This window comes from Ranitomeya variabilis, chromosome 6, assembly GCF_051348905.1.
Source record: "Ranitomeya variabilis isolate aRanVar5 chromosome 6, aRanVar5.hap1, whole genome shotgun sequence".
NCBI lineage: Eukaryota > Metazoa > Chordata > Amphibia > Anura > Dendrobatidae > Ranitomeya > Ranitomeya variabilis.
In genome coordinates, this window is record NC_135237.1 from 39,231,951 (window position 1) to 39,259,392 (window position 27,442).

The window sequence follows — 27,442 nt, forward strand, 5'->3', positions numbered from 1 at the left end:
AAATACAGTGGCTTGCAAAAGTATTCACCTCCTTTTCTTTTTACCAATTTTGTTACATTACAGCCTGTGATTAAATATTTTTGTAATCCGATTTGTGTGTGACGCATCAGCACTAAATAGTCTAAATTAGTGAAGTGGGACAAATATAGGCATAAATTCAATTTATGGGATCAAATATTTAAAAATTGGCAGGTGCATATGTATTTGCCCCTTTTACTTTGAAGTTCCTAAAAATTTTTGGTGTGACCAATTACTTTCATAAGTCCCCTCCCCTGCTTAGTAAAAGGACGTCCAATCTAAGTGTCACATGTCTGTCACTATATACACTTTACCTTTTCTGAAAGGACACAGAGGCTGCAACACCATTAACAAGAGGCTCCACTAACCAATCACCATGATGGAAGAGGCTCCACTAACCAATCACCATGATGGAAGAGGCACCACTAACCAAACACCGTGATGGAAGAGGCACCACTAACCAAACACCATGATGGAAGATTCACCACTAACCAAACACCATGATGGAAGAGGCACCACTAACCAAACACCATGATGGAAGAGGCACCACTAACCAAACACCGTGATGGAAGAGGCACCACTAACCAAACACCATGATGGAAGAGGCACCACTAACCAAACACCATGATGGAAGAGGCACCACTAACCAAACACCATGATGGAAGATTCACCACTAACCAAACACCGTGATGAAAGAGGCACCACTAACCAAACACCGTGATGAAAGAGGCACCACTAACCAAACACCGTGATGAAAGAGGCACCACTAACCAAACACCGTGATGGAAGAGGCACCACTAACCAAACACCGTGATGGAAGAGGCACCACTAACCAAACACCGTGATGGAAGAGGCACCACTAACCAAACACCGTGATGGAAGAGGCACCACTAACCAAGCACCATGATGGAAGTCACCACTAACCAAACACCATGATGTAAGAGGCACCACGTAAGAGGCACCACTAACCAAACACCATGATGTAAGAGGCACCACTAACCAAACACCATGATGGAAGAGGCACCACTAACCAAACACCGTGATGGAAGAGGCACCACTAACCAAACACCGTGATGGAAGAGGCACCACTGACCAAACACCATGATGGAAGAGGCACCACTAACCAAACACCGTGATGGAAGAGGCACCTCTAACCAAACACCGTGATGGAAGAGGCACCACTAACCAAACATCATGATGGAAGAAGCACCACTAACCAAACACCATGATGGAAGATTCACCACTAACCAAACACCATGATGGAAGAGGCACCACTAACCAAACACCAAGAAGACCAAGGAGATCTCCAAACAAGTCACGGACAAAGTTGGGTTATGCAAAAATATCCCAATCTCTGATGATCCCCGGAGCACCATCAAATCCATTATCATCAAATGGAAAGAACATGGTACCACAACAAACCTGCTAAGAGAGGGCCACCCACCAAAACTCAGCCTGGGCAATGAGGGCATTAATCAGAGAGGCTGCACAGACAAAAAAGGTAACCCTGAAGGAGCTGCAGAGTTCCCAATCAGAGACTGGAGTATCTGTCCATATAACTACAATAAGCTGTACACTCCATAGAAGTGACCTTTATAGAAAAGTGGGCAAAAAAAAGTCTTTCCTTACACACAAAACTTGTAAGGCTCGTTTTAAGTTTGTCAAAAGACATGTGGGAGATTCCCCAACTGTATGGAGGAAGTTGCTGTGGTCAGATGAGACCAAAAATGAACTTTTTGGCCACCAAGGTAATCACTATGTCTGCTGAGAAATCAACATAGCTCATCACCCCAAGAACACCATCCCCACAGTGAAACATGGTGGTGGCAGCATCATGCTGTGGGGATATTTTTCAGCAGCAGGGACAGGAAAAAAAGGTCACAATCGAGGGGAAGATGGATGGTGCAAAATACAGGGATATTCTTGAGCAAAATCTGTTTGTGAGTGATTTGAGACTGGAACGGAGGTTCACCAACACTCGAGTGGTTTAAGGAGAAACATGTAAATGTTTTGGAGTGGCCTAGTCAAAGCCCAAACCTTAATCCTATTGAGAATCTGTGGTCAGACTTGAAGATTGTTGTTCACCAGAGGAAACCATTTAACTTGAAGGAGCTGGAGAAGTTTTGCCTTGAGGAATGGGCAAAAATCTCAGTGGCAAGATGTGGAAACCTCATAGAGACTTATCCAAAGTGACTTGCAATTATAATCGCCACAAGAGGCTCTACAAAGTACTGACTTTAAGGGGTGAATAGTTATGCACACTGAAGTTTTCAGTTATTTTGTCATATTTGTTGTTTGGTTCACAATAAAAAGAAAAGGAAATGTTCACAGTTGTCGGCATGTTCTTTACATGAACTGAAACAAACCCTCAAAAAAACAACAGTGGAACTCCAGGTTTTGAGGTAGCAAAACACGAAAATTATACTGTATATGCTCGAGTATAAGCCGAGAATTTCAGCCCATTTTTTTAGGCTGAAATTGCCCCTCTTGACCTATCGTGCTTTAAATGCATTATTCTGGACACTTCCTGTTACTTCGCTTGGACAAAACTTTTTTGATAAAGTCATGTACGGATTACCTGCTGCGGAAACACAATAAAATCGTATAGGAGGTTTTTTTAATTTGTTGATTTTCTTCATCTCATTCAAGTGTATGCGGAAAATCCACAAATGAAACTTATATTTACTGAAACAGAAATTGACATGTTTCGTGTTTCAGAATCGTAGTGGAAAAAAACGCAGCAAATACTCATTGTGGCAACTTCTTGTCTGTGTTTTTTTGTGCACCGTGCTTCATGGGGACATGTCTGTTTTTGACCCGGGTCGCAGATGAAAATCACGCAGTGTATGGGTCGGTGAAAATCAGCACAGAGATGCTATGCATGAAAAATTACTGGTGAAAAATAACACACAGACCAAATTCTGCTGAAACTCGGATCCAAAACATGAGAAAAATCAGGGATTTCTGAATTAGATCTTAGGGTACTTTTGGTTAGCAAAGGTGCCGCTTATGGCCTTGTATTGGTAAAGGCACTTTATAGACTGTCTAATGGCAAAAGTCCTGATATCTGATCATGGGCATCATGGAATAAATGGCGCCATAATAATAAATAATAATAAATAATAATAATAATAATATTGGACACAATTTGCAGAATTTTATGCAAAAAATAAAAAATAGAGCTCTGCTGCCCTCTACTGGTTATTTATTATCATAGCATTAATAACAATTTACAGTAAATGACCCAAAGCTTCTTACTTATAAAATTAGGTTGAATTCAGACATCTGTTTTTCACAGATGTGTCCTATCCATGTTTTTTTTTTTTTTTTTTAACAGATAAATTATGTGCCTGTTATACTCTATAGTGCTCCAAATCACAGATCAAAATCACTTGTACAAGTTTATTGGTCTGTCAAAATCATGGACAACACACTGGTCCTATCCGTGGGCAATCCGCGTGCGGTCCACTTTTAACATTGTAATGGGAAGGACAAACTTTTGACATTTTTCTTTCTTTCTCGCTTTTTTTTTGTTGGGGAGTAAGAGAAAATTACAGATTGTTTGTGTATATAAAGAAACACTGATGGAAATCAATATCTGAAAACAACCAGAAGTGTGAATGAGGACTTAGAGGTAGATTCATACATAGCGCTCTTTGATAAAACATCACTGCAATATTCAATCTGCTCTGATTACTGCATTGTTGTTGCTTTTTTCATGCGTTGTCACCTTTTTTTTTTTTTTTTGTGCAGATTTGAAGCATTGTTTTGTTTTGCAGTGGTTTTTTTTTTGCTGTTTTTTTTATGCAAATTAAAAGCTGCTTTTTACAGTAGCGGTGAAAGCTGTGCGATTTCAGAAATCTCATGCACACAATTGTTTTGTTTTTTTCCTGACCGAATTAGAAACTGCTGTTTTTCTGCAAAAAAAAAAAGTTTTTCCAAAATGTACTAACTATGCATTTTTCCTGAAAACTAATTTTATTAAACATGAACTGTAGACAAATGACAAATATTCTGCACTAAAAAATTGCAGGAAAAAAAACCTCACCAAAAACTCTCCAAAAAAGGATCAAAATCGCAGCAAAATCTGCTTTTCTAAACAGCTTCTTTACTACCAAAGGGGCAGTTTTGAATGCTAATAAAACGCTGAAAAATAAGCTTTTTTCCCCGCAAAAATAATTTATTGCCTACGACAGGATAGAAGATGCAATTCTTATCCCTGGGACCCTCATTGATCACAAAAATCAAGGTCCAGAGTCCCTGTTCTTCTGTGGATAAGGAAAAAAAGTGCACCTCTCTTCTTTGAAGTGGCTCTTGATGGAAAATGCTCCAAACTGGGCCACTCTCCAAACAGAAGTCTGCAAAATACACTTTAATAAGAGAAAAAAAAAACTCTTCCAAAACCGCTTCAGAAAAACTCCTTCAAAAACTGCCCAAATAAAGCGCGTTTCCTGAAGGCCGTCCACTGGAAAATTTGTCGTTTTTGACCTCTTCAAAAAAAAAAAAAAGCAAAGAGATTTTTTGAGGTGATCAAAAACAAGTTGTTGTTTTTGTTTTGTTTTTTTTAATCTGAAAACCAGGAAACTTTTCTTTTTTTGGGGGGAAGATTTTTTTCTTTTCCTGAAGATGTTTTGAAGAGTGTTTGAATCTTTCTTTTTTTTTGCAGCTTTTTTTATTGGACGTTGCCTAAAGCGGATTCCGTCGGGAGCTGATTCTGAGATGTGGCACTCACTTTTTTTTTTCACCACGTGTTTTTTTTCAAAGCGTAAAGTGAAAAAAAAAAAAAAAAACAATAAAAAGATTCGCATTGAAATCAGTAGAGTCTTTCAAGCATTTTTAGGTGACTTTTGTGGCATTTTGGAAGTGGATCTGCTGCAAAAAAAACTACTAAAAAAAACTTAGTCTGCACACAGCCACCATTCCGTCTAGTCTAGTATATGTTCACATATTTTGTACTATACCTTATTTCCAGATTTTGGCCGCAGATTTTTCAACAAAAATCCGCAGTGTGTGCACAGGGCCTTAGAAATAACTTTATTGTTTTTATTTATTTCTTTCCTAGTGGGATGTTCTGTGATGGGAATCAGACATATCTCATTGAACCAGGAGAGAAATCTAAACCAAATGTAAGTCATTTATGCTTCACTATATAAACAAGAGTGCTGTATATTGTGCCGATTGTAATGCTGCTCAGTACAACCTCCATCTGTAATACCGCACCCATAAATGTTGGTAGGACCCTAAATACATAAGCCTACTATTTAAAGGGTACCTGCTGTTTCGGGTGGCTTTTCAGAATAATCGGTCATTTGTGAGTATGTTAGGAATATAACGGACCATTATATTACTAGTATCTTGCATTTTTTCATTAGTTTTCCCCTTTGCGGGCGCTGTTTCTAATTTTCAGTTGTCTCTGAGCTACTGGGTTGATACTAGTTTCCATACATACACAGAAATAAAGGATTCCTGCTCTCCTGCCTCTATGTAGCACATGTTCAGGAGTGGCAGCAGGGGGGATCATTCTACAGCAGTACTGAGCAGTGTAGCTGTGAATTCAGCACTGAAGAGTGGTAAAACACTTACTAGAAAGCAGCAGCCTCTCTCTCAATTTCTCTCCTATCCATAGACTTCAATAGGCTGTAACCTGACCCCTCATAGACCCGGAACTCCATGTTGCCTTGAACCAGACAGATTTTAGCAATACTTCTGAGTGAATGAAGAGTTAAGGAGGCAGGAGCTGAAGTGGCTCCTAAGTGGGGAAAAGCAGATTCCCTGATAAAATACATTACAAAGTTTCTTATATTTGCTTGTACTATTGATTTATGATACTGTATGTGTATAAACCTCTGCTGTGTACATGGTCTTATGTCAGAATATATATTTGTATGTCAAATCTCATTTAAAAGGGCTGTCTGCTTTACATAAGCACCCAAGTCAAAATAGCCCACCTTCTGCTCCCCCATTTAGAAATCGGATGATGTGCGCAGAGAGCTGAAATGAGCGTTTCATCTAGGCCAGGACAGCAACTTTGAGTTGCGTACTTGATGTGTGACCAAAAAGGTGTAAAATTTGTCGTAAGCTTGTTTCTATTTGGCGTGTTATGTAAATCGTACAGGACTTAGGACTTGTAATACCCATTAGACTATGCAAAAAATGCAAACATGTCACGTGCGGGTCACACGTGGCTGAGATTGACGTTTATGCAGGTAACGTTGCATGCTGTGTAGCAGATCGGTCATGTGATGTGTAGCAACGCCGCCGCTACATTCCAATTCATTACTGGCGATGTCGCTATTAATATTGCGATCTCCATGTGACGTGGCCAGAGTCACCATATTGTCCATGGCTTTCACCGTTAAAAGGATAAGTGATAATTTTCAAATTCGTGGAACTACCACTGATCCGGAGAACTTAGATCAGAATGGAGTAGTGAATACGAATGTGTGCTGCCGCTTCATTCATTCTCTGACACTGTTAGAGATAGGGGAGTACAGCACTCGGCTTATTCTGGGGGTTCCATGTACAGCAGTCGGCTTATTTTGGGGGTTCCATATACAGCACTTAGCTTTTCTCTGGGGGTCCCATGTACAGGACTTGGCTTATTCTGGGCGTTCCATATACAGTACCCGACTTATTCTGGGGGTTCCATGTACAACACTTGGCTTTTTCTGGGAGTTCCATGTACAGCACTTGGCTTTTTCTGGGAGTTCCATGTACAGCACTTGGCTTTTTCTGGGGGTCCCATGTACAGGACTTGGCTTATTCTGGGCGTTCCATATACAGTACCCGGCTTATTCTGGGGGTCCCATGTACAGCACTGTTTATTCTGGGGGTCCCATGTACAGCACTCGGCTTATTCTGGGGGTTCCATGTACAGGACTTGGCTTATTCTGGGAGTTCCATGTACAGCACTTGGCTTATTCAGAGGGTTTCATGTTCAGCACTCTGCTAATTCTGGGAGTTCCATGTACAGCACTTGGCTTATTCTGGGGGTTTCATGTTCAGCACTCTGCTAATTCTGGGAGTTCCATGTACAGCACTTGGCTTATTCTGGGGGTTCCATGTACAGCCCTCGGCTTATTCTGGTGGTTCCATGTACAGCACTCGGCTTATTCTAGTGGTTCCATGTACAGCACTCGGCTTATTCTGGTGGTTCCATGTACAGCACTTGGCTTTTTCTGGGGGCTCCATGGGGAATGCATGAAGAGGTGGCGGGCATTTTAGAGCCCCTTTTAGAGATTGGTGAGAGTCCCTAGGATTAGATTAGTTTGCAGGTTATCACATATCCTTTGAATAGGTCATGGCTTTTAATGTTAGGAATAAGGGAGCCTTGATGTACTTATAGGTTGTATACCTACAAATCTGAACTGTACGAAAAGTTCTGTGGATAATAAACAATCAATCAAAACTGCTGGAGAGATTAGCACAGATAAAGGTGTGTAGCGGCCACTTATCTGCCATCCTCTATCCCCGGTCACCCAATTCTTGGAAGGACCGCTCTGCTCAGGTTTACTTTTGTAGTTGATCAAATGGTTTCCAGGACCATAAAATTAATGACGATTGTTTAGGGTCAGATTTGCAGGGAACTGGCATCTCCACCGACCAGCTGTAGGGACTTCGGTAAAAACTAACAGGATTTGCAACACGAGACACAGTCCCTCGCTTCTGCTCTTCTGCTTTAGTGATCGGCAATTGTCTCACCACCAGACCCCCCACCAATAAAACTCCACTCTATGCTATAGCATCTCAAGTGTTTTAAGTGTGGGTACTCATTAAACATTCATGGTGGACAAACCATTTTAAGTTAAAGAAATATAAAACATTGTTTTAATGTCAATTAGAACATTAAATATTTTGTCTAGTTTTTTTTTTTCTTTCACCTATGCTGTATAAGATTTTTTTTTGCACCTTTACGTTACTAGTTTTTTAGTTTTTTTTTGAAGCATTTCAATAATGGTCTATATATTGTATACCAATGGTAGAGATAACATGCTCACCGGGTGTTACGATTACCGCAATAGCCAAATATATAGTCATGGCAGAAAGTGTTGACACCTTTTAATTTGTTCCAGAAAATGAAGTATTTTTCCCAGAAAATTCCTGCATTTACAACGGTTTTCTTGTACACGTTTATATCCTTTGTTTGTATTTTAACAACACAAAAAAACAAGAAAAATGTCAAATTGGACATAATTTCACAGAACACCCCCCAAAATGTGCAGGACAGAATTGTTGGCGCCTTCAGCTTAATATTTGGCTGCACACCCTTTGAAATAAATAACTGCAATCAATCGCTTCTTATAACCATTAACAAGCTTCTTGCACACCTCAGCTGGAATTTTGGACTCTTCTTCTTTTGTAAACTACTCCAAGTCTCTCATATGTTAAGGTGCCTTCTCCCAACAGCAGTTAAGATCTCTCCACAGGTGATCAATGGGATTTAGATCCGGACTCATTGCTGCCACTTCAGAACTCTCCAGCACTTTGTTTCCATCCATTTCTGGAAGCTTCTTGAAGTATGTTTGGGGTCATTGTCCTGCAGGAAGACCCATGACTTAGGATGCAAACCCAGCTGTCTGACATTGAGCACTACATTGAAGATTACCAAAAGATTTTGGGTTGCAGATTTCATGATCCTTGCACATGACTAAGGCACCCAGTGCCAAAGGCAGCAAAACAACTCCAAAACATCTTTGAACCTCCACCATGTTTGACTGTAGGTGCTGTGTTCTTTTCTTTGTGGGCCTCATTCCGTTTTCAGTAAACTGTAAAATGATGTGCTTTACCAAAAAGCTCTATCTTTGTCCCATCTGTCCACAAGATGTTTTCCCAGAATGATTTTGGTTTACACAGGTACATTTTGGCAAACTGCAGTCTAGCTTTTTATGTCTTTGTGTCAGCTGTGGGGTCCTCCTTTTTCTCCTACCAAAGTGTTTCATTTAATTCAAATATCAACAGATTGTTTACGCTGACATTGATGCACCCTGAGCCTGCAGGACAGCTTGAATTTTGTTGAAACCTGATTGGGGCTTCTTATCCACCATCCAGACTATCCTGCGTTGCAACATTTCATCAATTTTTTTTCTGCCATCCACGTCCAGGAAGATTAGCTACAGTGCCATGGGTTGCAAACTTTTTGATTATGCTGCGCACTGTGGTAAAAAAAAAAATCAAGATCTCTGGAGATGGACAGGTAACCTGAAGCAATAAAATTGGTGAAAAAGTCCTCAGACAGTTCTATTCTCTTCTTTCTGTTCTCCATGCTTAGTGTGGCACACAGACAATGTAAAGATTGAGGCAACTTCTCTCCTTATCTGGTTTCAGGTGTGATTTTTCATATTGCTCACACCTGTTACTTGCCATGGGTGAGTTTGAATGAACATGACATAGTTGAAACAAAGTTGTTTACCCACTATTTTGTCCGTCCCATTTTGGGGGTTTTGTGTGAAATTTTGTCCAATTTACCTTTTGTTCTCCGATTTGTGTATTGTTCCAATACATACAAAAGGGAAAAAAAATGTGTATAACAAAACGTGTAATTGCAATAATTTTCTGGGAAAAATGCTTCATTTTCTGGAACAATTTCAAGAGTGCCAACGCTTTCGGCCATGACTGTATGTTTTTATGTTTGATAGGTTTTGGTGATAATTTTTCTCCTGTTTATTGTTTAGTACTAGTGATTTGTATTAGGGCTTTAATTTTTGTTTTTTTGCTTTATTCTCTTTATGAACGTAAGATTGAGTAGAGTAGTACAAACATCCTTGACTATTAAATTCCAACACCAAGAAAGAAAAATCATGTAATTCTGGAAATCACAGCAAGGATATGAATTTTACTGATATGCAAATATGAAACCAAAGTTCTCAAAACATCTTTATTCAGTATCTCGTATGAGCACTTAGGCATCTATACTGGCATCTATGAGGTTATTAATGTTCTGCCGCGCTGACTACGCTTCGGCACGACAAATCAACAAGATCCACTGCTGGCAGCTTCTTATGTAATTGCCAACTAAATGTTATCCCATATGTGCTTCAAGGGAGACAAGTCCAGAGACGCTGCAATACATGTGTGCACCTCCTGGCATTGATGTGTTGAAAAACAGCTCCTGGGACACTAGTGAAATGGCCATACCACTGATTCCACCGCTTACTGTAACACCGATCTTTTCCGGAATTGAAGACTAGCATATATTGTACCACCCCACACCACAATCCTGGAAGTAGGACTGATATGATGTTCCCTTGTGGAGGCCTCTTCATGGTGTTGCCTGTGTGTTCTCCAGACCAATCTCCGGCAAGTAAGACTCATCATTGAAGAGGACAGACCTCCATTCCGGCTTCCACTGCCATCTTGCTCTGCACCATGACAGTCATCAAGAGTGGTGGTGTGAGGTCAGTGATGGAAATCTGTTGTGAACTCCGTTTTCAGGCTCCCTCTTGTGGTCACAGATGGTATTGTGTGACTTTGGTTTTTTTGGCTCCCCCTGGTGGTTTGGTTTATTATCCTGCGGGTCTGCTGGATCAGCTGCCTCGTTATTCACCAGGGAGGCTCCTATTTAGCTCTGCTTCACTTCCACTTGTTGCCGGCTGTCAATGTATTCAGTGCTATTCTGATTACTCCTGATTATCTCGTTTTCTGCCTCTTCAGGATAAGCTAAGTTCTGTTTGAATATTTTTTGCTCATCTGCCTGCAATATGATTTCTGTGTATGATGAGTCTAGTCCAGCTTGCTAACATGTGATTTCTTTTTGCTGGTAAGCTCTGGGGTACGGAGTTGCTTCCCCCGCACTGTTAGTTGGTGCGGGGGCTCGAGCAATCTCTGCGTGGATATTTTGAATAGGGTTTTTTATTGACCGCACAGTTTCCTTCCTATTTTCTGCTATCTAGTATTAGCGGGCCTCATTTGCTAAATCTGATTTCATCTCTGCGTTTGTGCTTTCCCCTTAACTCACCGTTAATATTTGTGGGGGGCTATTCTATATCTTTGGGGTCATTCCACTGAGGCAAGTGAGGACTTACTTTCCCTCCAGGAATAGTCAGTTTCTCAGGCCGTGACGAGACGTCTAGAATTTTTTAGGTAACGTTCCACGGCTGCCTATAGTTGTTTGCGGATAGGATCAGGTTGCGGTCAATCTAGTTACCATTTCCCCAGAGCTAGTAGTCTGTTCAGTTACTTAGCTAGTCCGACCTGCGATCCTTGCCACTAGGATCATAACAAAAATCTGTCTCGTAGCCCAAGGCCATTCAGACATCTTTTGATGGTTTGTGTAGACAATGTTTTCCGCCTTTGGTTTGGTATGTGAAGTCCAATTTACTTTGCAGTACACAATGGATCACTATGTTCCGTTCTTCAAATCTGACCAAACCACATGGGCCAAGCCTTGAAGATGCCTTCAAAAGGGAACATCACCCTAGTCCTACTCCTGAAATTATGGTGTGGGAGGCCATAATCTACAATAGCCAGACCGCTGTAGTCTTCATTTCAGTTACATGAACAGCTCAACATTTCACCGATTTTATTTTTTTTGTTTCTGGTTTTTCATCATTTACATATGAGTAACATGTCTCCATCCTGTGATTTCCATAATTACACAACTTTTTCTTCTTGGTGTTGCCATTTCAATGTCGAACAGCGTATATCATTTGAGAGAACAATTAGCTCGGAACTTCAATGCATTAGTAGTTAATTAATTTAGTCATGACAGCGGGCTGTCATGGAAACTGCTGGGTTAAACACCCGCGAGCAGAATTATTGCCGATTCCAGTCGCTACTGTATAAGGAAGACTTGGATTACAGTGGATTTATGGGGGTGATGGCATGAGCACAGCTTCTGAACCTGAGCCATCACTGAGCTGTACAAGTATGGCGCTGTGCCATAGATACAGAACCAGACACAGCAACTAGAGCTTGGATTTCTCCAGATCACATATTGAGGATAGACCAACTTTTTACTTAGAAAAACATCTTTCAAAACTAGTGCATTTCCTTTCCATATGATGTACTGATGCATCTAGTGTCGGCTGCTTAGAACAGGCACAAATCACTGCACATTTATATGGTTGATCCTTGTGCCTGACCGTTTTTAAGTACCCAACCACATGCAATGTGGGCGCTGCAAACTTTGTACTCCCATGGCACCATTATTTTTGCTATATACAAAACCAGTTTGGCATAAGGTTTTTATTTTTTATTTAAAAGTTTCCGTTTTTTTATTGGCGTCATCATTTACTGCAATTAGTACCTTTTTTTTTTTCTTTTTCCATCGATGGAGCTGTGCAAAGATTTGTTTGTTTTTTTTTCGTTGCGAGCGGACATTTTTATTGGTGCCATTTTGGGATACATACAACGTTTTGATCGCTTTTTACTGCATTTTTTGGGCTACATGCAGCGACTGAAAATGAGAATTCTGGTTATTCGATTTTTTTTTTCTTTGCTTTCTGGTGTTCACAGTATGGGTTAAATGATTTGATATTCAGGATCGCACTTCTACAGACAAGGTGATACCCAATATTTGTTTAATTTTTTTTTCATTTCTTTGTGGGAAAAGGAATTATTTAAATATTTGTTTTTAGGGGGCATGCACCTACGATCCAAGCCATGTGGGCCCCTAAGTACCATGGCAATCCATCATCAGCACCCTGCGATCATGTAACATGGTAGATGGGCTGTCGAAACTTTGCGCCACCTCTATTATTATATTATTATTTATTTATATAGCACCATTAATTCCATGGTGCTGTACATGAGAAGGGGTTACATCAAATTACAAATATCACTTACAGTAAACAAAACTAACAACGACAAATTGGTACAGAGGGAAGAGGACCCTGCCCTTGCGGGCTTACATTCTACAGGATTATGGGGAAGGAGACAGCAGGTCGGGGGTGGCGGTAGCTCCAATGGTGTTGAGGTGGTCGTGTGGTCTTTACAGGCTGTAAGCTTCTTTGAAGAGATGGGTTTTCAGGTTTCTTTTGAAGGATCCAAAAGTAGTGGATAACCGGATGTGTTGGGGCACAGAATTCCAGAGGATGGGTGATATTCAGGAGAAGTCTTGGATGCGATTGGGTGAGGAGCGAATAAGCGTGGAGGAGAGGAGGAGGTCTTGGGAGGACCGGAGATTACGTGAGGGAAGATATTGAGAGATTAGTGTGGAAATATACGGAGGAGAAAGATTATGGATGGCTTTGTAGGTCAGTGTTAGTAGTTTAAACTGGATACGCTGAGAAATTGGGAGCCAGTGAAGGGATTTGCAAAGAGGGGAAGCAGGAGTGTAGCGAGGAGAGAGAGTAATTAGTCGGGCAGCAGAGTTAAGGATGGACTGGAGGGGTGCGAGAGTGTTAGAAGGTAGGCCACAGAGGAGGATGTTGCAGTAGTCGAGGCGGGAGATGATTAGGGCATGCATGAGCATTTTGGTAGAGTGTGGGTTGAGGAAAGGACGGATTCTGGAAATATTTTTCAGCTGGAGGCAACAGGAGGTGGCGAGAGCTTGGATGTGCGGTTTGAAGGACAGGGCAGAGTCAAGGGTTACGCCGAGGCAGCGGATTTTGGGGACAGGGGAAAGTGTGATTTCATTTATTTTGATAGATAGATCAGGTAGGGAAGATATGCGAGATGGAGGAAAGATAATTAGTTCAGATTTGTCCACATTGAGCTTGAGGAAGCGAGAGGAGAAGGAGGAGGATATGGCTGATTGATCTCCAGAATCCCAGAGTGTCTGAGAGGTGACATCTGGGCCAGAGAGGTAGATCTGAGTGTCATCGGCATATAGATGGTACTGGAAGCCATAGGACCTTATGAGTTGTCCCAGGCCGAGTGTATATATTGAGAAGAGTAAGGGTCCTAGGACAGAGCCTTGAGGGACACCAACAGAGAGGGGGCGAGATGAAGCGGTAGTATGGGAGTAGGAAACGCTAAATGTGCGGTTGTCAAGGTATGAGGAGATCCAAGATAGGGCAAGGTCTTTGACCCCAAAGGAAGAGAGGATCTGTAGTAGGAGGCAGTGGTCAACTGTGTCGAAGGCAGAGGACAGGTCTAGGAGGAGGAGTATAGAGAATTGTCTGTTAGCTTTGGCTGTAAGTCATTAGTAATTTTGGTCAGGGCAGTCTCAGTGGAATGGTGGGGATGGAAGCCAGAGTGTAGGTTGTTGAAGAGAGAGTTAGATGCAAAGTGAGAGGAAAGTTCAGCATGGACGTGCTGCTCAACGCGTTTGGATGCAAATGGGAGCAAAGATATGGGGCGATAGCTGGACATACCGCTTGGGTCAAGGGATGGCTTTTTGAGGATAGGTGTGATTGTGGCATGTTTGAAGGCAGAGGGGAAGGTACCAGAAGTTAGTGAAAGGTTGAAGAGATGGGTTAGGGATGGGATTAGTGTGTTGGGGAGGAGGTGGGATGGGGTCAAGTGCACAAGTGGTGAGGTGTGATTTGGAGAGATGAGCAAGCTCCCCTTCAGAGATTTTGGAGAGTGAAGTTATGGGGTTTGGGCATTGGTCTCTCATACAAAGGGGTTGTGGTGGTTGGACAACAAAGACTTGCCTTGTTTGGTCTTATTTTTGAAGTGCGTGGCAAAGTCCTCGGCAACGATTAGGGAAGTCGGAGGGGGCAGTGGTGGGCGGAGGAGGGAGTTAAGTGTTGAACAACAGTTTGGGGTTTTGGGATAAGGAAGATACGAGGGTTGTGAAGTAGGCCTGTTTAGCAGAGGTGAGAGCTGATTTGAATGCCAGTGTTGCTTGTTTGAGTGCAGTGAAATCATCTTGTGAATGCGTTTTCTTCCAACGCCGTTCTGCAATTCTGGATACTTGACAAAGCTTTTTAGTGGTGTTATTGTGCCAGGGTTGTCTATTGGTTCGTCGCGCTCTGCTATGCATGACAGGGGCAACCGTGTCAATAGCTGATGCAAGAATGGCATTGTAGAAAGCAGTGGCCGTGTCTGTGTCGTGAGGAGATAGAGGATAGTGGAAGGATAGAGTCAGAGAGTGTGTGGGTGTCTAGGTGTGCGAGGTTCCTGCGTGGGTGTGCATGGTGCTGGACATGGGTGACAGGTGAGGAGGACAGGGATGAGAAAGTGAGTAGATGGTGGTCAGATAGAGGGAGAGGGGAGGTGGTGAAGTTAGATAGGGAGCATAAACGGGTGAAGACCAGGTCTAATGTGTGTCCGTCTGTGTGGGTGGCTGAGGAGGACCACTGAGTAAGTCCAAAGGATGAAGTAAGGGACAGGAGTTTGGAGGCTGCTGACTGGTGGGTGTCAATGGGGATATTGAAGTCACCCATGATGATGGTCGGAATGTCAGCAGAGAGAAAGTGAAGGAGCCAGGTGGAAAATTGGTCAATAAAGGCAGTGGTCAGGCCCGCAGGTCGGTATATGATGGCCATTTGGAGGTTGTAGGGGGAGTAGATGCGGACAGAGTGGACTTCAAAAGAGGGGAGGATAAGGGAGGGTAGATACACCTCTATCGTAAGCCATAAATGCTGCTGTCTGACCGACAGCGGAATTTAAAGGTGTTCAACATAAGCGATGGGAGCTGCTCCGGTCGCTGCTGTTAAGAGGCATATTATACTGCTCGAGCCCACCCCATGCCTTTAATGGGTGATGTAAATGTATGTCAAAAGCCGGGGTACAGTTTATAGAGTATAATTTATAAAATAAATTAACTCCAAAACACTCGGACCAGTCATTCAAAATGTTTATTTCACCATTTGATAAAAATACAACAATACTCGACATGACCGGCATGTAAACATCGAGAGAACCTAACAAAATCAAAGCACTTAACATCAGCAGCTAAAATACCAAAACCTATAGACTGCATAGAGATTACAGTAAGAATCATTCAGGCATCTGTTAACAAGGAAACATGTTATCATTGCATTGTGTGGTTGTTACGATTTTTTTGCGTTCTGGTGGAAAAAAAATTTAATTTTTACTTTCTTGCAGCACCTTGCAAAACTATTCATACCGTGTTATAGGAGAGAAAAGAAACAGGGCACTATAAATGACATTTTAATTTCAATGCAAACTTTTTATTTTCATATGGTCACAGTAAAAAAAAAAAAGTTTTTAATTATATATAAATTATTTTTTTCACTTTATTTCTAGAATGCAATCAGTTATTCACTTTCATAGTGGATATCAGCAGGTGTCTCTGTTTCATGGTCCGTGTCCAGACTGCCATTTCTCAACCAGCCGCTGGTCTCCTCCTGACTCGAATTCATCAGCCTCATATAGGACTACGATCCCGTCACGTACAGCTGGCCGGTCCCTGTAATTCAGGCGTGTGAAACCGGCTGTTCAAATTGCTTCAGCTGCCTAAATTGTCGGCAGCACATTTACCCATGTAAACAGGAGGTGTGCTGCCGACAAACTGTATGGGCGCCAAATGTTGCACTACTGGGACAACCCCTTCTTAAACTAAATGTATGTTCCCGGTAACATAAAGCTTATACTCATCTCCTGTGCTGGTCCCCCACTGTGATGCGGTCTTGGGACACATGACTCTGGCGCCCAATCAGCGCTGGCATTATAGTCTCCGCCTCCTGTCGAATTGAGCAGGAAGAGGAAGTCCGAGATCAATTGCAGCCCGGCACAGGAGGCGAGTATAGGTTTTATTATTTTATCATGACCGAACATTTAATTTAAGAAGGGGTTGTGCTAGTAGTGAACAACCCCTTTAAAGATCGTTCATCTGCATCATCCTATGTCAACGGGCCCTTAAACAAGCGCTAATGGAGTTGTCATATTATCCATTGGCATTTGTCAAGCCCGAGTAAACACATCAGACTCCAGTTGCTAATGCCACCAAACATTCACGGCAGAGGTGGTTAAAACTCAATGAGCGAGCATGCTTGCCCCTGGATCGTGCATTGTTGTGCTTAAGTACACATCACGTATCGCGGGTGCTTGAGTTCCCGCTTCGTAATGCCGAAACAGCGGATGTCAGACAACCCCCACATGTTTTTTGGCTGGCAAAACATGCTGGGCGGGGACTGTAGCATGGCGCTTGACCACCCGCGATACTCGATGTGTACCTGAGCACCACAATGCTCAATCGAGTGGCCAGCACACTTTTAGGACATGAGAACTGAGCTGTGATTGGGTACAAAGCAAAAACATATATCATTAACCCTATACCACGTGTATGTGGTTGGCCAACATACCAAACGACTTCAATAGAGACAGGGATTTGACACCGTGGGGAGGAAAAGTAGAATAAAAAGATCAAAAGGGGGGAAAAAAACAAAATTTGCTACCTTCCTCTTTGATCTTTATTTTCAAGAAATCTAAATTTTTTTCTCAATATATTCAAAATATTCTGTAAAAATATAGACTTTATTTTTTTTAATCATTTACCACATTTCTTCTGTAACTGCATAAATGGATTTTGAATATGGCAGATTTGGGTAATTTTTGGTAGTTTTATTTGCTTCTTACTAACTTTTTGAACCTTTAAGAGTTTGTTCACACGTTGGAGGTTTTCATACGGGCAAAAATGCAACGGTTTACAGGAGCAGCAGCAAAACAAATGAGATTTCTAAAATCTCATTCACATTCACACGGTGCATTTACCGTATTTTCCTAGTTTTTTTTTTTCAGCAGTAATTTTTTTTTTTTTTTTAAATGTGTGTAATGTATGCATTTTTCCTGCACAAAATGCACTGTGTGAACATGATTTAAAAGGCATTGTGTGTGCAAACGTGGACTGTTCCCATCTGGACTATCCCGTACAGATGAGCTATTGGGTCATATAAAGAGACGGCTTCTCTCTATATACCAGGATAGACAGTGGCTGGAAAGACCCTATATTACATATAGTCACCTATCGTGGTCTTTGTGGAGAGGAACCTCCTTATTTAAAAAAATAAATCCAAAAACATTCCGAAGTGGTTTTGTTTAGGCACTCGTTTGGTCCATACAACGTGATGCTGGAGAATGGGGAGGTATGAATGGACCGCTATCGGTCCTATTTTGCGTTAAATCTTCCATGGCTTAATATAAATCTACAGAGACCTATTCACAGACATTATACTCAGCCTTCAAAAATATTAATATCACAACTATATAAAACTATACGGAATATGTTCCCCATTATGGAAAAAAAAACCTAAAACGTCACTTTATATCAATAGAAATTTCAACGCGAAGGTGAAATTAAAACAATACAACTGTCAAGAAAGAGCAATTTCCAGAAAAAATAAAAAATTTAAAAAAACCCCACAATTACAAAAATGAAAAAATATGTAACAAAACAAAAATTGACAATATTGATCAGCAGAATGAAACCACCAATATGCAACGGGAAATCAAAGTTCACACGATGGGATGGATCTATGCGGTGTGCGAGACCACGGGGATGTCTATTTCAATGGCCGACATCCGGGACCGTGAGGAGTATGAAGACGGGGGGACGTAGCTGTGCATGCTGGGTGCATGGGAATAGAGCGGCTGCCAAAATGGCGATGGCAGAGACTTGCAGGCACAGTACCAGATAAACAGTAAGAGGGCCGTGAAATACATCCCACCGGATCCGCCTATGGCAACAAAGACGGCAATGTCATAGGTAAAATAGGGCCCATATTTCCTGTTCAATACGTCATTATAAAATATCGACCATATGGACGGCGTCAGGCTAATACTACCCGCCAGGATATATAGCAAGCCGGCCACAAGATGGCAGCCGGAACTGTTGATGACGCACCTGGCGATTTTTAGGTTTGGCACATTGGGGCTAAAAGTGGTGTTACATATTCCGGTTAGGCACAGGATTAGGGCAGAGCCGGCTGTCAGAATGCTGAACGGAAGGGCAAACTGGAGGACGCGAATGTCTAACTGGTCGACGCTGGCGTACCACTCGCCGTCATACATCAGGCACTCGCGGGACCACTCCTGACGAGTGCACTTCACCCACATGCCGATGCTGACCGTCAAGTTTTTTTCATTTCTGTTATAGGTGTAGAGTTTCATCTGTCTCCATTGAGGCAGCAGGGTGGCGGTAAAAAGGCCTGCGATGGACGCTGTGCCACAGACAAAGGCCAGGAGGGTGACGGCGTGCACTTCCTGACAGCCCATTATTCTACTCGCCTCTTGCGGAACCTAAAAACAAACAAAACACAAAAAAAATACTATATTACCGTAATTTCCTAATAAAACCCCTACAATTTCACAAGTATTTCTATTTGCCCCCATCTTTACGTAGACATCTTAACCACTAGTCTTTTTCCTGTGGTTCTTGTTTTCCTGAAATAAGTCTGTACAGCATAAGGATGCAGTCTACTGTACAGCGGTAGAAACTGAACAGAAATGACCAAATGCTACTAGCCATTCCAAAGCAACGTCACCAGACCCTTGAAAACCAGCCATACTCAGACTCTCCATCCAACATCCACGTTCAGCTTCACCAGACGTTGCCTATTGAAGGGTACATACCCACGCCTCGAAATCCACAGCAGCAGAACCTGCTGTGGATTTAACTGCGCAAATGCAGCATGTTGGGACAGATTGAGGCTGACTAACTTGTGTCCTCAGCATTCGGGTGGAGGTGTGCGCAAATGTCAAAAGCAAATTACACATCTGAGGTATGGGTCCTGTCTACATATGGAAATGTATGCAAGTATTATCTTGAGTAACGTCTTTACCACATTTTTCATATTGTTTCCGATAAGATGACTATTTTGTAGATGATCTGCAGTATCGGACGTGCCATAGACAAGGACACTAGTGATGAGCATACGTGCTGGGATAAGGTGTTATCTGAGCATGCTCAAATAATATGTTTGAGTCTCCGCGGCTGCATGTCTAGGGGCTGTTTGACAGCCACAGCACCTCAGGGATTACATAAACACAAAATCCCTGGATGTGTAGCGGCTGTCGAACAGCACTGAGACAAGCAGCTGCGGGGACGCAAACATATTTTTCGAGCACGCCGAAGTCACTTGTTTAGCACCCAAGCATGCTCAGATAACACCTTGTCTGAGCACATTCACTCATCACTAGTGGACACAATTAGGAATAGTCATCAGTAATGCATTGCATACAAGCTTCACTTAAAAGGCTTACTTAATGGGGTTGTCCACTACTTGTATATTAATGGTATGTCCCTAGGATAAATCAATATCAGATCAGTTGGGATCTGAAACTTAAAGATGAATAATTCGAGTTACAAGACCGTAGTCCAATGGCTAGTAGTCGGTGGTCTCTGGATGAGAGCCCTGCAAACCTCCTCCGCCCCGTCAGCATCCCCAGTGTCTCTTCTGATGTATAGACCTTGCACCGTGTGATGCATGCATGATATCGCGCTGCCCTATTAGATGGAAAGGGTGGCGGGCATGCTGGCAGGACTCCTGTATAGGAGCCACAACCTCTTAACAAGGCCGCGGGACCAGGGTTCTGCAAATCAATTCGCTTATCTGTAGTAAATGGAGTACAGAGCTGTTATAGCAAAGCCCGGTACACTATGTCAAGTGCGGCATCGCAACTCCTGTTGAAGTGAATAGGAGCAGAGCAGCAGTAACACTGATCAAATACGGATGATCTATTCTAAGGATTAACTATTAATATATAATTAGTGGACAACCCTTTTACAATAGAACCATCAGGACTTAGGAGGTTTCTATTATCTGATTGTCTTTTATGTAAAATGTTGATAGGGTTCAAAGAGAGAACCTGCGAGTCCCGCTTTCCCCACCCACTCGTAGAGGGAGCCTGCGAGTCCCGCTTTCCCCACCCACTCGTAGAGGGAGCCTGTGAGTCCCGCTGTCCCCACCCACTCGTAGAGGGAGCCTGCGAGTCCCGCTGTCCCCACCCACTCGTAGAGGGAGCCTGCGAGTCCCGCTGTCCCCACCCACTCGTAGAGGGAGCCTGCGAGTCCCGCTTTCCCCACCCACTCGTAGAGGGAGCCTGCGAGTCCCGCTTTCCCCACCCACTCGTAGAGGGAGCCTGCGAGTCCCGCTTTCCCCACCCACTCGTAGAGGGAGCCTGCGAGTCCCGCTTTCCCCACCCACTCGTAGAGGGAGCCTGCGAGTCCCGCTTTCCCCACCCACTCGTAGAGGGAGCCTGCGAGTCCCGCTTTCCCCACCCACTCGTAGAGGGAGCCTGCGAGTCCCGCTTTCCCCACCCACTCGTAGAGAGAAAGCCTGCATTATCCTGACAGCATTTACATTTTTTTGTAATTGAAAATTCTAAATCAACTAACAGCAAACAAAATGTATCAAGCTCAGCATCTGCCCAATCCTAAACTGCTCCAAGGTCACCCATTTACCCCAACAGAGCCAGTCAGCAGGGAGCCAGTCAGCAGGCATTTACATATGTCGTTACATAAGTGCTTGCCCCCCAATACAAATTATACCTTTTAATGTAGAGATCGTTTGTGCCAGTCATGAGAAATGTAGTGTAGCAACATATGCAGATCACGGCGACAGTGCGCAGCGGCATGATCTGCCTATCAATATACGTAGACCGCTTCTTCCAAGTGCAGTGACACGCCCCCTGTGCACTTCCTGCCGATTTGCATATGTCTACTATACTATATTTCTCTTGATTGGCATGTTCAATCTCTACAAAAAAGGTATCATTTTTATTTGGGGACAAGCAGCCCTACCACCACTTCCATATGTAATAATGTCCTGACTGGTCCCCTTTGAACTCCAAATAATTATATCCAGAAACCACATGCTACATGTTATTAAAGAAACAGTTCTCAGGAATACATTCCTGAAATTACCTCTGTAGAAAACCATATTGAAATACCCCTTCTCCCACTAAAGGGGACAATGCAGAAGAATCCTGAGAATCGCCTTGTTCTGCACCCCCGTGCCTCTGCGGCGTGGGGTTCTTTCTGTACAGCAGCTACTACAGTATATTGGTTTTTGCAAGTTTCGCATAAATATAAAAGGGTCAATGCAAACTTGATTTAACCTTCAGCAAAAGCAAAATGTGGAGGCGTCTCTCGTGTGTCAAGGACTGAGAGGAGGACAATTGCTGCACTTCCCACCCACACACACTGAAATCCTGGTAATTTGTGAATGCTTTCTACCTTGCAGCGTGTCAGGCCTCCCGGCTGATCTGCAGAGTATGTTCCACACTCATTTCACCACGCATATTTTTTTTTTTTGTTCTGCCAATTGCGATAGAAAGGACCATATAGAAAAATGTACAATATGAGGCTGGATCGTATTATATTTTTACAATTTGATGATACACATTTTAATGTCAAGAAGTGTTAATAATTGGGGAGATTACTTCTGTATGGACCAAGTCTCTTATTTTTTGCTTTTCCGAGGATTGTGCATGGCTACCATATGGGCCCTTGCAGGCCATATAGGCTCCGCACTACATATCTGTAATCCATCCACTTTTCACGTCTCCTTTGCGTTCAGAGCCATCTGGCAGTTGGTCAATGACCAGGACGGATATGTGGGAATGAGCAATTCTCTGAGTCAGATGCATTCATTAGATCAACGTTCGTGTCACAGGCTGGGACTTGTCACCTACCCCTGATCTGTATCCTGAATACATCATGTTCACTTTCCCCCTGTTGCTACATTTTGCTCATGTTCACTATTGATATTTATTTACTGCAGGGTATTTGCTCATTTTGTTCTTGTCTCATAGACCAACACTGGCCCAAGTGCGATCCGATGTTTTGTCGGACTGAAAATACGCTCGTCTGCACTTGCCCTAATAAAGTAAAAAAATGATGGTCTAAGCACCCAAAAGATACACTGATCATTTACAGCAGGGGTCAGCAGCCTGTGGTGATACTACAACTCCTAAAATGTCCTGTTAGCCGTGCTGTGGGCTGTAGTTTTGCATTGGATAAAAAACACTATTATACGTTTTGAAGGCAAATAGTGAAAGCCTAAAAATGCCTAATTAGGGGTCCCCTAAATCTGCAGCTATCAGGTCATGGAGGGAGATGTAATCTGTCCAAGAGGTGGTGGTCCCGTTTATATATGGTTTAAAAATCAATATTCTGTATATCTATGGCTTTAATGGGTGCCCCCATAAGGGAGGGCCCTTCTGTTATTTAAAATTTGACTTGTCACTTGCCATAAATATGTGATTTACCTGGTGTTACCGCTGTTCTCCTGAATCTGGTCATATTTTTATTTTGTTCCTGTGCCTCTCCCTTACCAAGATGTAGCCTTCTCTTTCCTGTAGACTTGTTAGCCAAGTAGACTAGTGATCCTGAACTCTCCGGTGAGCATCTCATTGAGGCCAGGCTAGTGATCCTCAACTCTCCGGTGAGCGTCTCATTGAGGCCAGGCTAGTGATCCTCAACTCTCCGGTGAGCGTCTTATTGAGGCCAGGCTAGTGATCCTCAACTCTCCGGTGAGCGTCTTATTGAGGCCAGGCTAGTGATCCTCAACTCTCCGGTGAGCGTCTTATTGAGGCCAGGCTAGTGATCCTCAACTCTCCGGTGAGCGTCTCATTGAGGCCAGGCTAGTGATCCTCAACTCTCCGGTGAGCGTCTCATTGAGGCCAGGCTAGTGATCCTCAACTCTCCAGTGAGCGTCTTATTGAGGCCAGCGCTTGTCCCAGCACTAGTTTTAAATAGAGGGAAAGGGAGCCAGCTCTCAGAAACAGAAAGGAGACAGGAACAAACGAGAAATAATGCCACATTCAGGAGAACAGTGACATTTACACCAGGTAAAAACAAAAAGGACATTAATGGAGAGAGGCAGGTGCCCTTTAAACTTGCCATAACACCTTTATAATATGACGTTGTTAGTAGTGATGAGCGAACGAGCTCGGATAAGTCATTATCTCAGCATGCTCGAATAATATGTTCATGTCCCCACGGCTGCAGGTCTTGTTGCTGTCGAACAGCCGCGAGACGCGAACATATTTTTCGAGCACGCTGAAGACACTCTGTTACCACCAGATCATACTCTAATAATGAAACATCCGCGCACGTTCGCTCATCACTAGCTGGTAGTCAATAGAAGCCTACTTGCATGGCTAGTGGTCAAACTTCACAAAAGTCCTGGATGCATGGATTAACAAATTCAGCACGAGTACCATCACACTGAGCCGGCTCTGGTTTCTATGCAGCGCTGCTCGTGCCAGGACTCGACGAGCCAAAGATTGAGGAACTGGCAGCGACACGAACGCGCCTGAAAAGCTGCCAGGAGGGGAAGCTGCAAATGATACCAAGAGGTTGTACAGTCTTGGCAGCAACAAATGACAGTTCTTCATCTGCTTGTCACACTGTGAGGAACCCGCTGAGAACCCCCCACTCAAATGGCACAAAGAGGAATATGCGGCCTCAAATTCTCAGGAACAAAAAGAATTTCAGGGACGAATTAAAGAATTGCAATATAGTGGTGTAGGGCAAAGAAAATCCTCAGGCCCTGCACCAGGGATAACCGTAAATATGCCCACCATAAACATGGATGGGGGGGTCTGACAACTGGGACCCTCACATATCTCCTCCTCCACCATCTTGGAAATGAAAGCGTGCAGAAACGGATTGTGGGTTTGCCAAAATTCTGCCATATCAATACCCACTGTGCTATATGGATGGTGCACCCCTGCAGCAGGGGGTTGCGGGTCTTTCTTGTATAGGGGGCTACCTCTCTGGACTTGCTATTTAGTTGTGTGAACAAATCATCGGGTTCCATTAATGACAGCTGTATTGTCGGTCACCCAGCTTTGCTAGAATCCTGACTGGTGATAATGCTATACTTAATATGTTTCATATCTTGACTCACACTTGCTGCAGGTGGACTGAAAGGAAACAACCTTTTGCAAGCTTTGCCTATAAAGCCACCTTGGGGTAATTGCACTATTAGCAATTACCTGACGCACACAAATGGCAGTGATAACAGTAGTCACTTCACTCTGGCATGGCACCCATTACACTTATGAAGTAAATTCAAAGGAGAGCCTGTGAGATGGTTTTTACTTATGGAATGGTACAGCTTGTCCCGCAATAAAAAGGATTTTCTAGTGTACAACCCATATGTAAATCAGTCTGGAAGTGCACTGGGGGCGGACCATGCATTGGGATGACAGGCACAGTGACACGCCCCCAGTGCACTTCTCATCTCTCCAAAAAAGGTATTGTTTTTACAGATGAACAATCTAGAGCCAGAGGTTGTGGAACACTGCGATAGTACAACTATCTAACAACACAAACCTATTTTCCTAGTTCTAAACTTAAAAGGAACCTGTCATCAGGATTGTGCTCAGTAACCTACAGACAGCGTCATCTCCCCCTTACAGCCCCGTCCCGGAGCACGAGCATATCATTAACTAAAAACTGAAAATAAAGATCAAAGAACAACCACAAGACGGATTTCATCACCAGGTATCATTGTAATCAGTATAACGGCAGCAAGACACTGTCTGTAGGTTACTGAGCACAATCCTGCCGACAGCTTCCCTTTAATATAATCAAACTATCCCATTGTATTGATAAAGGAGATTGAGACTTGTAGTTCCACTAACTGCTGAGCCCCATTCACTTTTAGAGAAGGGGATGGGACACATCAGGGGCAGATAGCTGCACATAACTGTACACCATCAGATGTAGCAGAGCTGAAGCGGTCATGTTGCCCTGTATGTGCTGTGTATTAGACCAGCAGTCCCCGGGGTTATGCCAGAACATCGCAGAGGAACATGCTGTGACATTAGTACAAGACATACCGGTAATTTGAGCAGAGTCGCTTGATGCCCAATAAATGTAGTACAACCCCTTATAAGAAATCACAATACGATCCCACAGGAGAACACATGAATACATCAACTCTGCTACACCCACACCGATGGCGCCTCGGCTCTGCTACATCCATACCGATGCCGCCTCGGCTCTGCTACATCCACACCGATGCCGCCTCGGCTCTGCTACATCCATACCGATGCCGCCTCGGCTCTGCTACACCCATACCGATGCCGCCTCGGCTCTGCTACACCCATACCGATGCCGCCTCGGCTCTGCTACACCCATACCGATGCCGCCTCGGCTCTGCTACACCCATACCGATGCCGCCTCGGCTCTGCTACACCCATACCGACGCCGCCTCGGCTCTGCTACACCCATACCGATGCCGCCTCGGCTCTGCTACACCGATGCCGCCTCGGCTCTGCTACATCCATACCGATACCGCCGGTCTCCTAGTAACAATTGAGCACAATTCTTGACACCCGGAGATCCGTCACATTGTGCAGTAATTCTGTGTTACTACATTTCTAGTGCACGGAGCAGATCTGCACCATCCCCTATACTGCGGCTCTGCAGGGTGTGCTGGGACTTGTAGTTCCACTAAAGCTGGTGACCCCCTGCCCCAGAGACTGGGGGGTGCATATCCCACCTGTAGCTTCTAAAACTCCCAGCACCGAGTCAGCCCCCCATTCTCCGAGCAGTAATACAAGTTCTGCAGTGCGCCCTCCTTCCCCCACACCGGCTGCAGCGGACTGAGGACCGGACACCCAGCACTGACCTGGCGGAGGGCACTCGGCGGAGCGGGGAGCCTGACCGCGTCTGCACCGGAGCAGCTCCTGCTAGTATTGACGATGACGTAGACACCACGTGACACGGGCAGGTCACATGACTCGTCCCTGCAACATTTCCGCTCTGGGGTCTGCAGAGTTGTCTAGCACAAGTGAACGGGATTACGGAAATAGCCAAGCGGGCTTTACTACTACGCCATTTCCGTAACCCTAGTAGACCTGAATGGCAGATACGTGAACAGCGTTACTACGGCAAGCTACGCTAATTCCGTAATCTCTGAAGTTACAAAAACAACGTAGCTCTATGTGCTTACGCTGTTTCCGTAACCACCATTTATTTCTATAGGAGCTACGGAAACAGCGTAGTAGTACAGCCCGCTCGGCTATTTCCGCCGTCTGTCATCGGTTTATAGATTGGTATTCCTTTCTCAGACATGAGTGGTCGAGCTGTGACTACATGAAGTGAAAAATAATAAATTATTTATAATAAAAAATTATCATTTTTTTGTCCAGAGATTGGTAGAAATGCACAGTTTCACAACAGACAACATTCTTTATAAAGACGCAGTTAGTCGCAGCGAATCTGCCCCAAATTCTGCACATATAAGTCAAAAACGCATGCAAGCGTGTGCCGTACGGCGAACTGCGTATTCATCCATCTACGTCTATATATGTGTTTTATTCCTGAACCAGATTATAATTGAACAGTCAGGAATAGGTTTAGACTTCTTGAAGCTCCCTACTACGCGTTTCAGCACGTCTCCCACTGAGAACAATGGAGAAAAGAACATATACGGCTTTGCCTCTCTATAAAAAATGGCATCAACCTGACGGAGAGTGGGCAAAAAGCACATTGTTTTATTATGTCTTGCTCATGGATATGCTGCCATGTATTTCTGAATCCTTTTTTTTTTGCAGTTCAGGCAAATACTTCCAGCTGAGTGCACTATATTAATGCGAACCAGGCCTTTAGCCT

The 27,442-nt window shown here is 43.5% G+C and overlaps 2 protein-coding genes across 8 annotated transcripts in view; one reads left to right on the plus strand and one right to left on the minus strand.

Annotated features, from left to right (window-relative positions):
- ADAM22 (ADAM metallopeptidase domain 22) overlaps positions 1–27,442 on the plus strand; it is a 329,143-nt gene that overhangs the window by 154,965 nt on the left and 146,736 nt on the right. For all 7 annotated transcript variants that reach the window (XM_077268285.1, XM_077268287.1, XM_077268289.1 and 4 more), the window contains exon 6: positions 5,081–5,144. In XM_077268285.1, the coding sequence (XP_077124400.1) occupies positions 5,081–5,144 (64 nt within the window). The remainder of the gene's footprint in view (positions 1–5,080; positions 5,145–27,442) is intronic.
- CLDN12 (claudin 12) lies at positions 15,688–26,600 on the minus strand. Its single transcript, XM_077268296.1, has 2 exons — positions 26,457–26,600; positions 15,688–19,107 (listed from the first exon to the last, which is right to left on the minus strand). Exon 2 carries the CDS (start codon positions 19,081–19,083, stop codon positions 18,343–18,345), a length of 741 nt encoding a protein of 246 aa, XP_077124411.1. The 5' UTR covers positions 19,084–19,107; positions 26,457–26,600; the 3' UTR covers positions 15,688–18,342.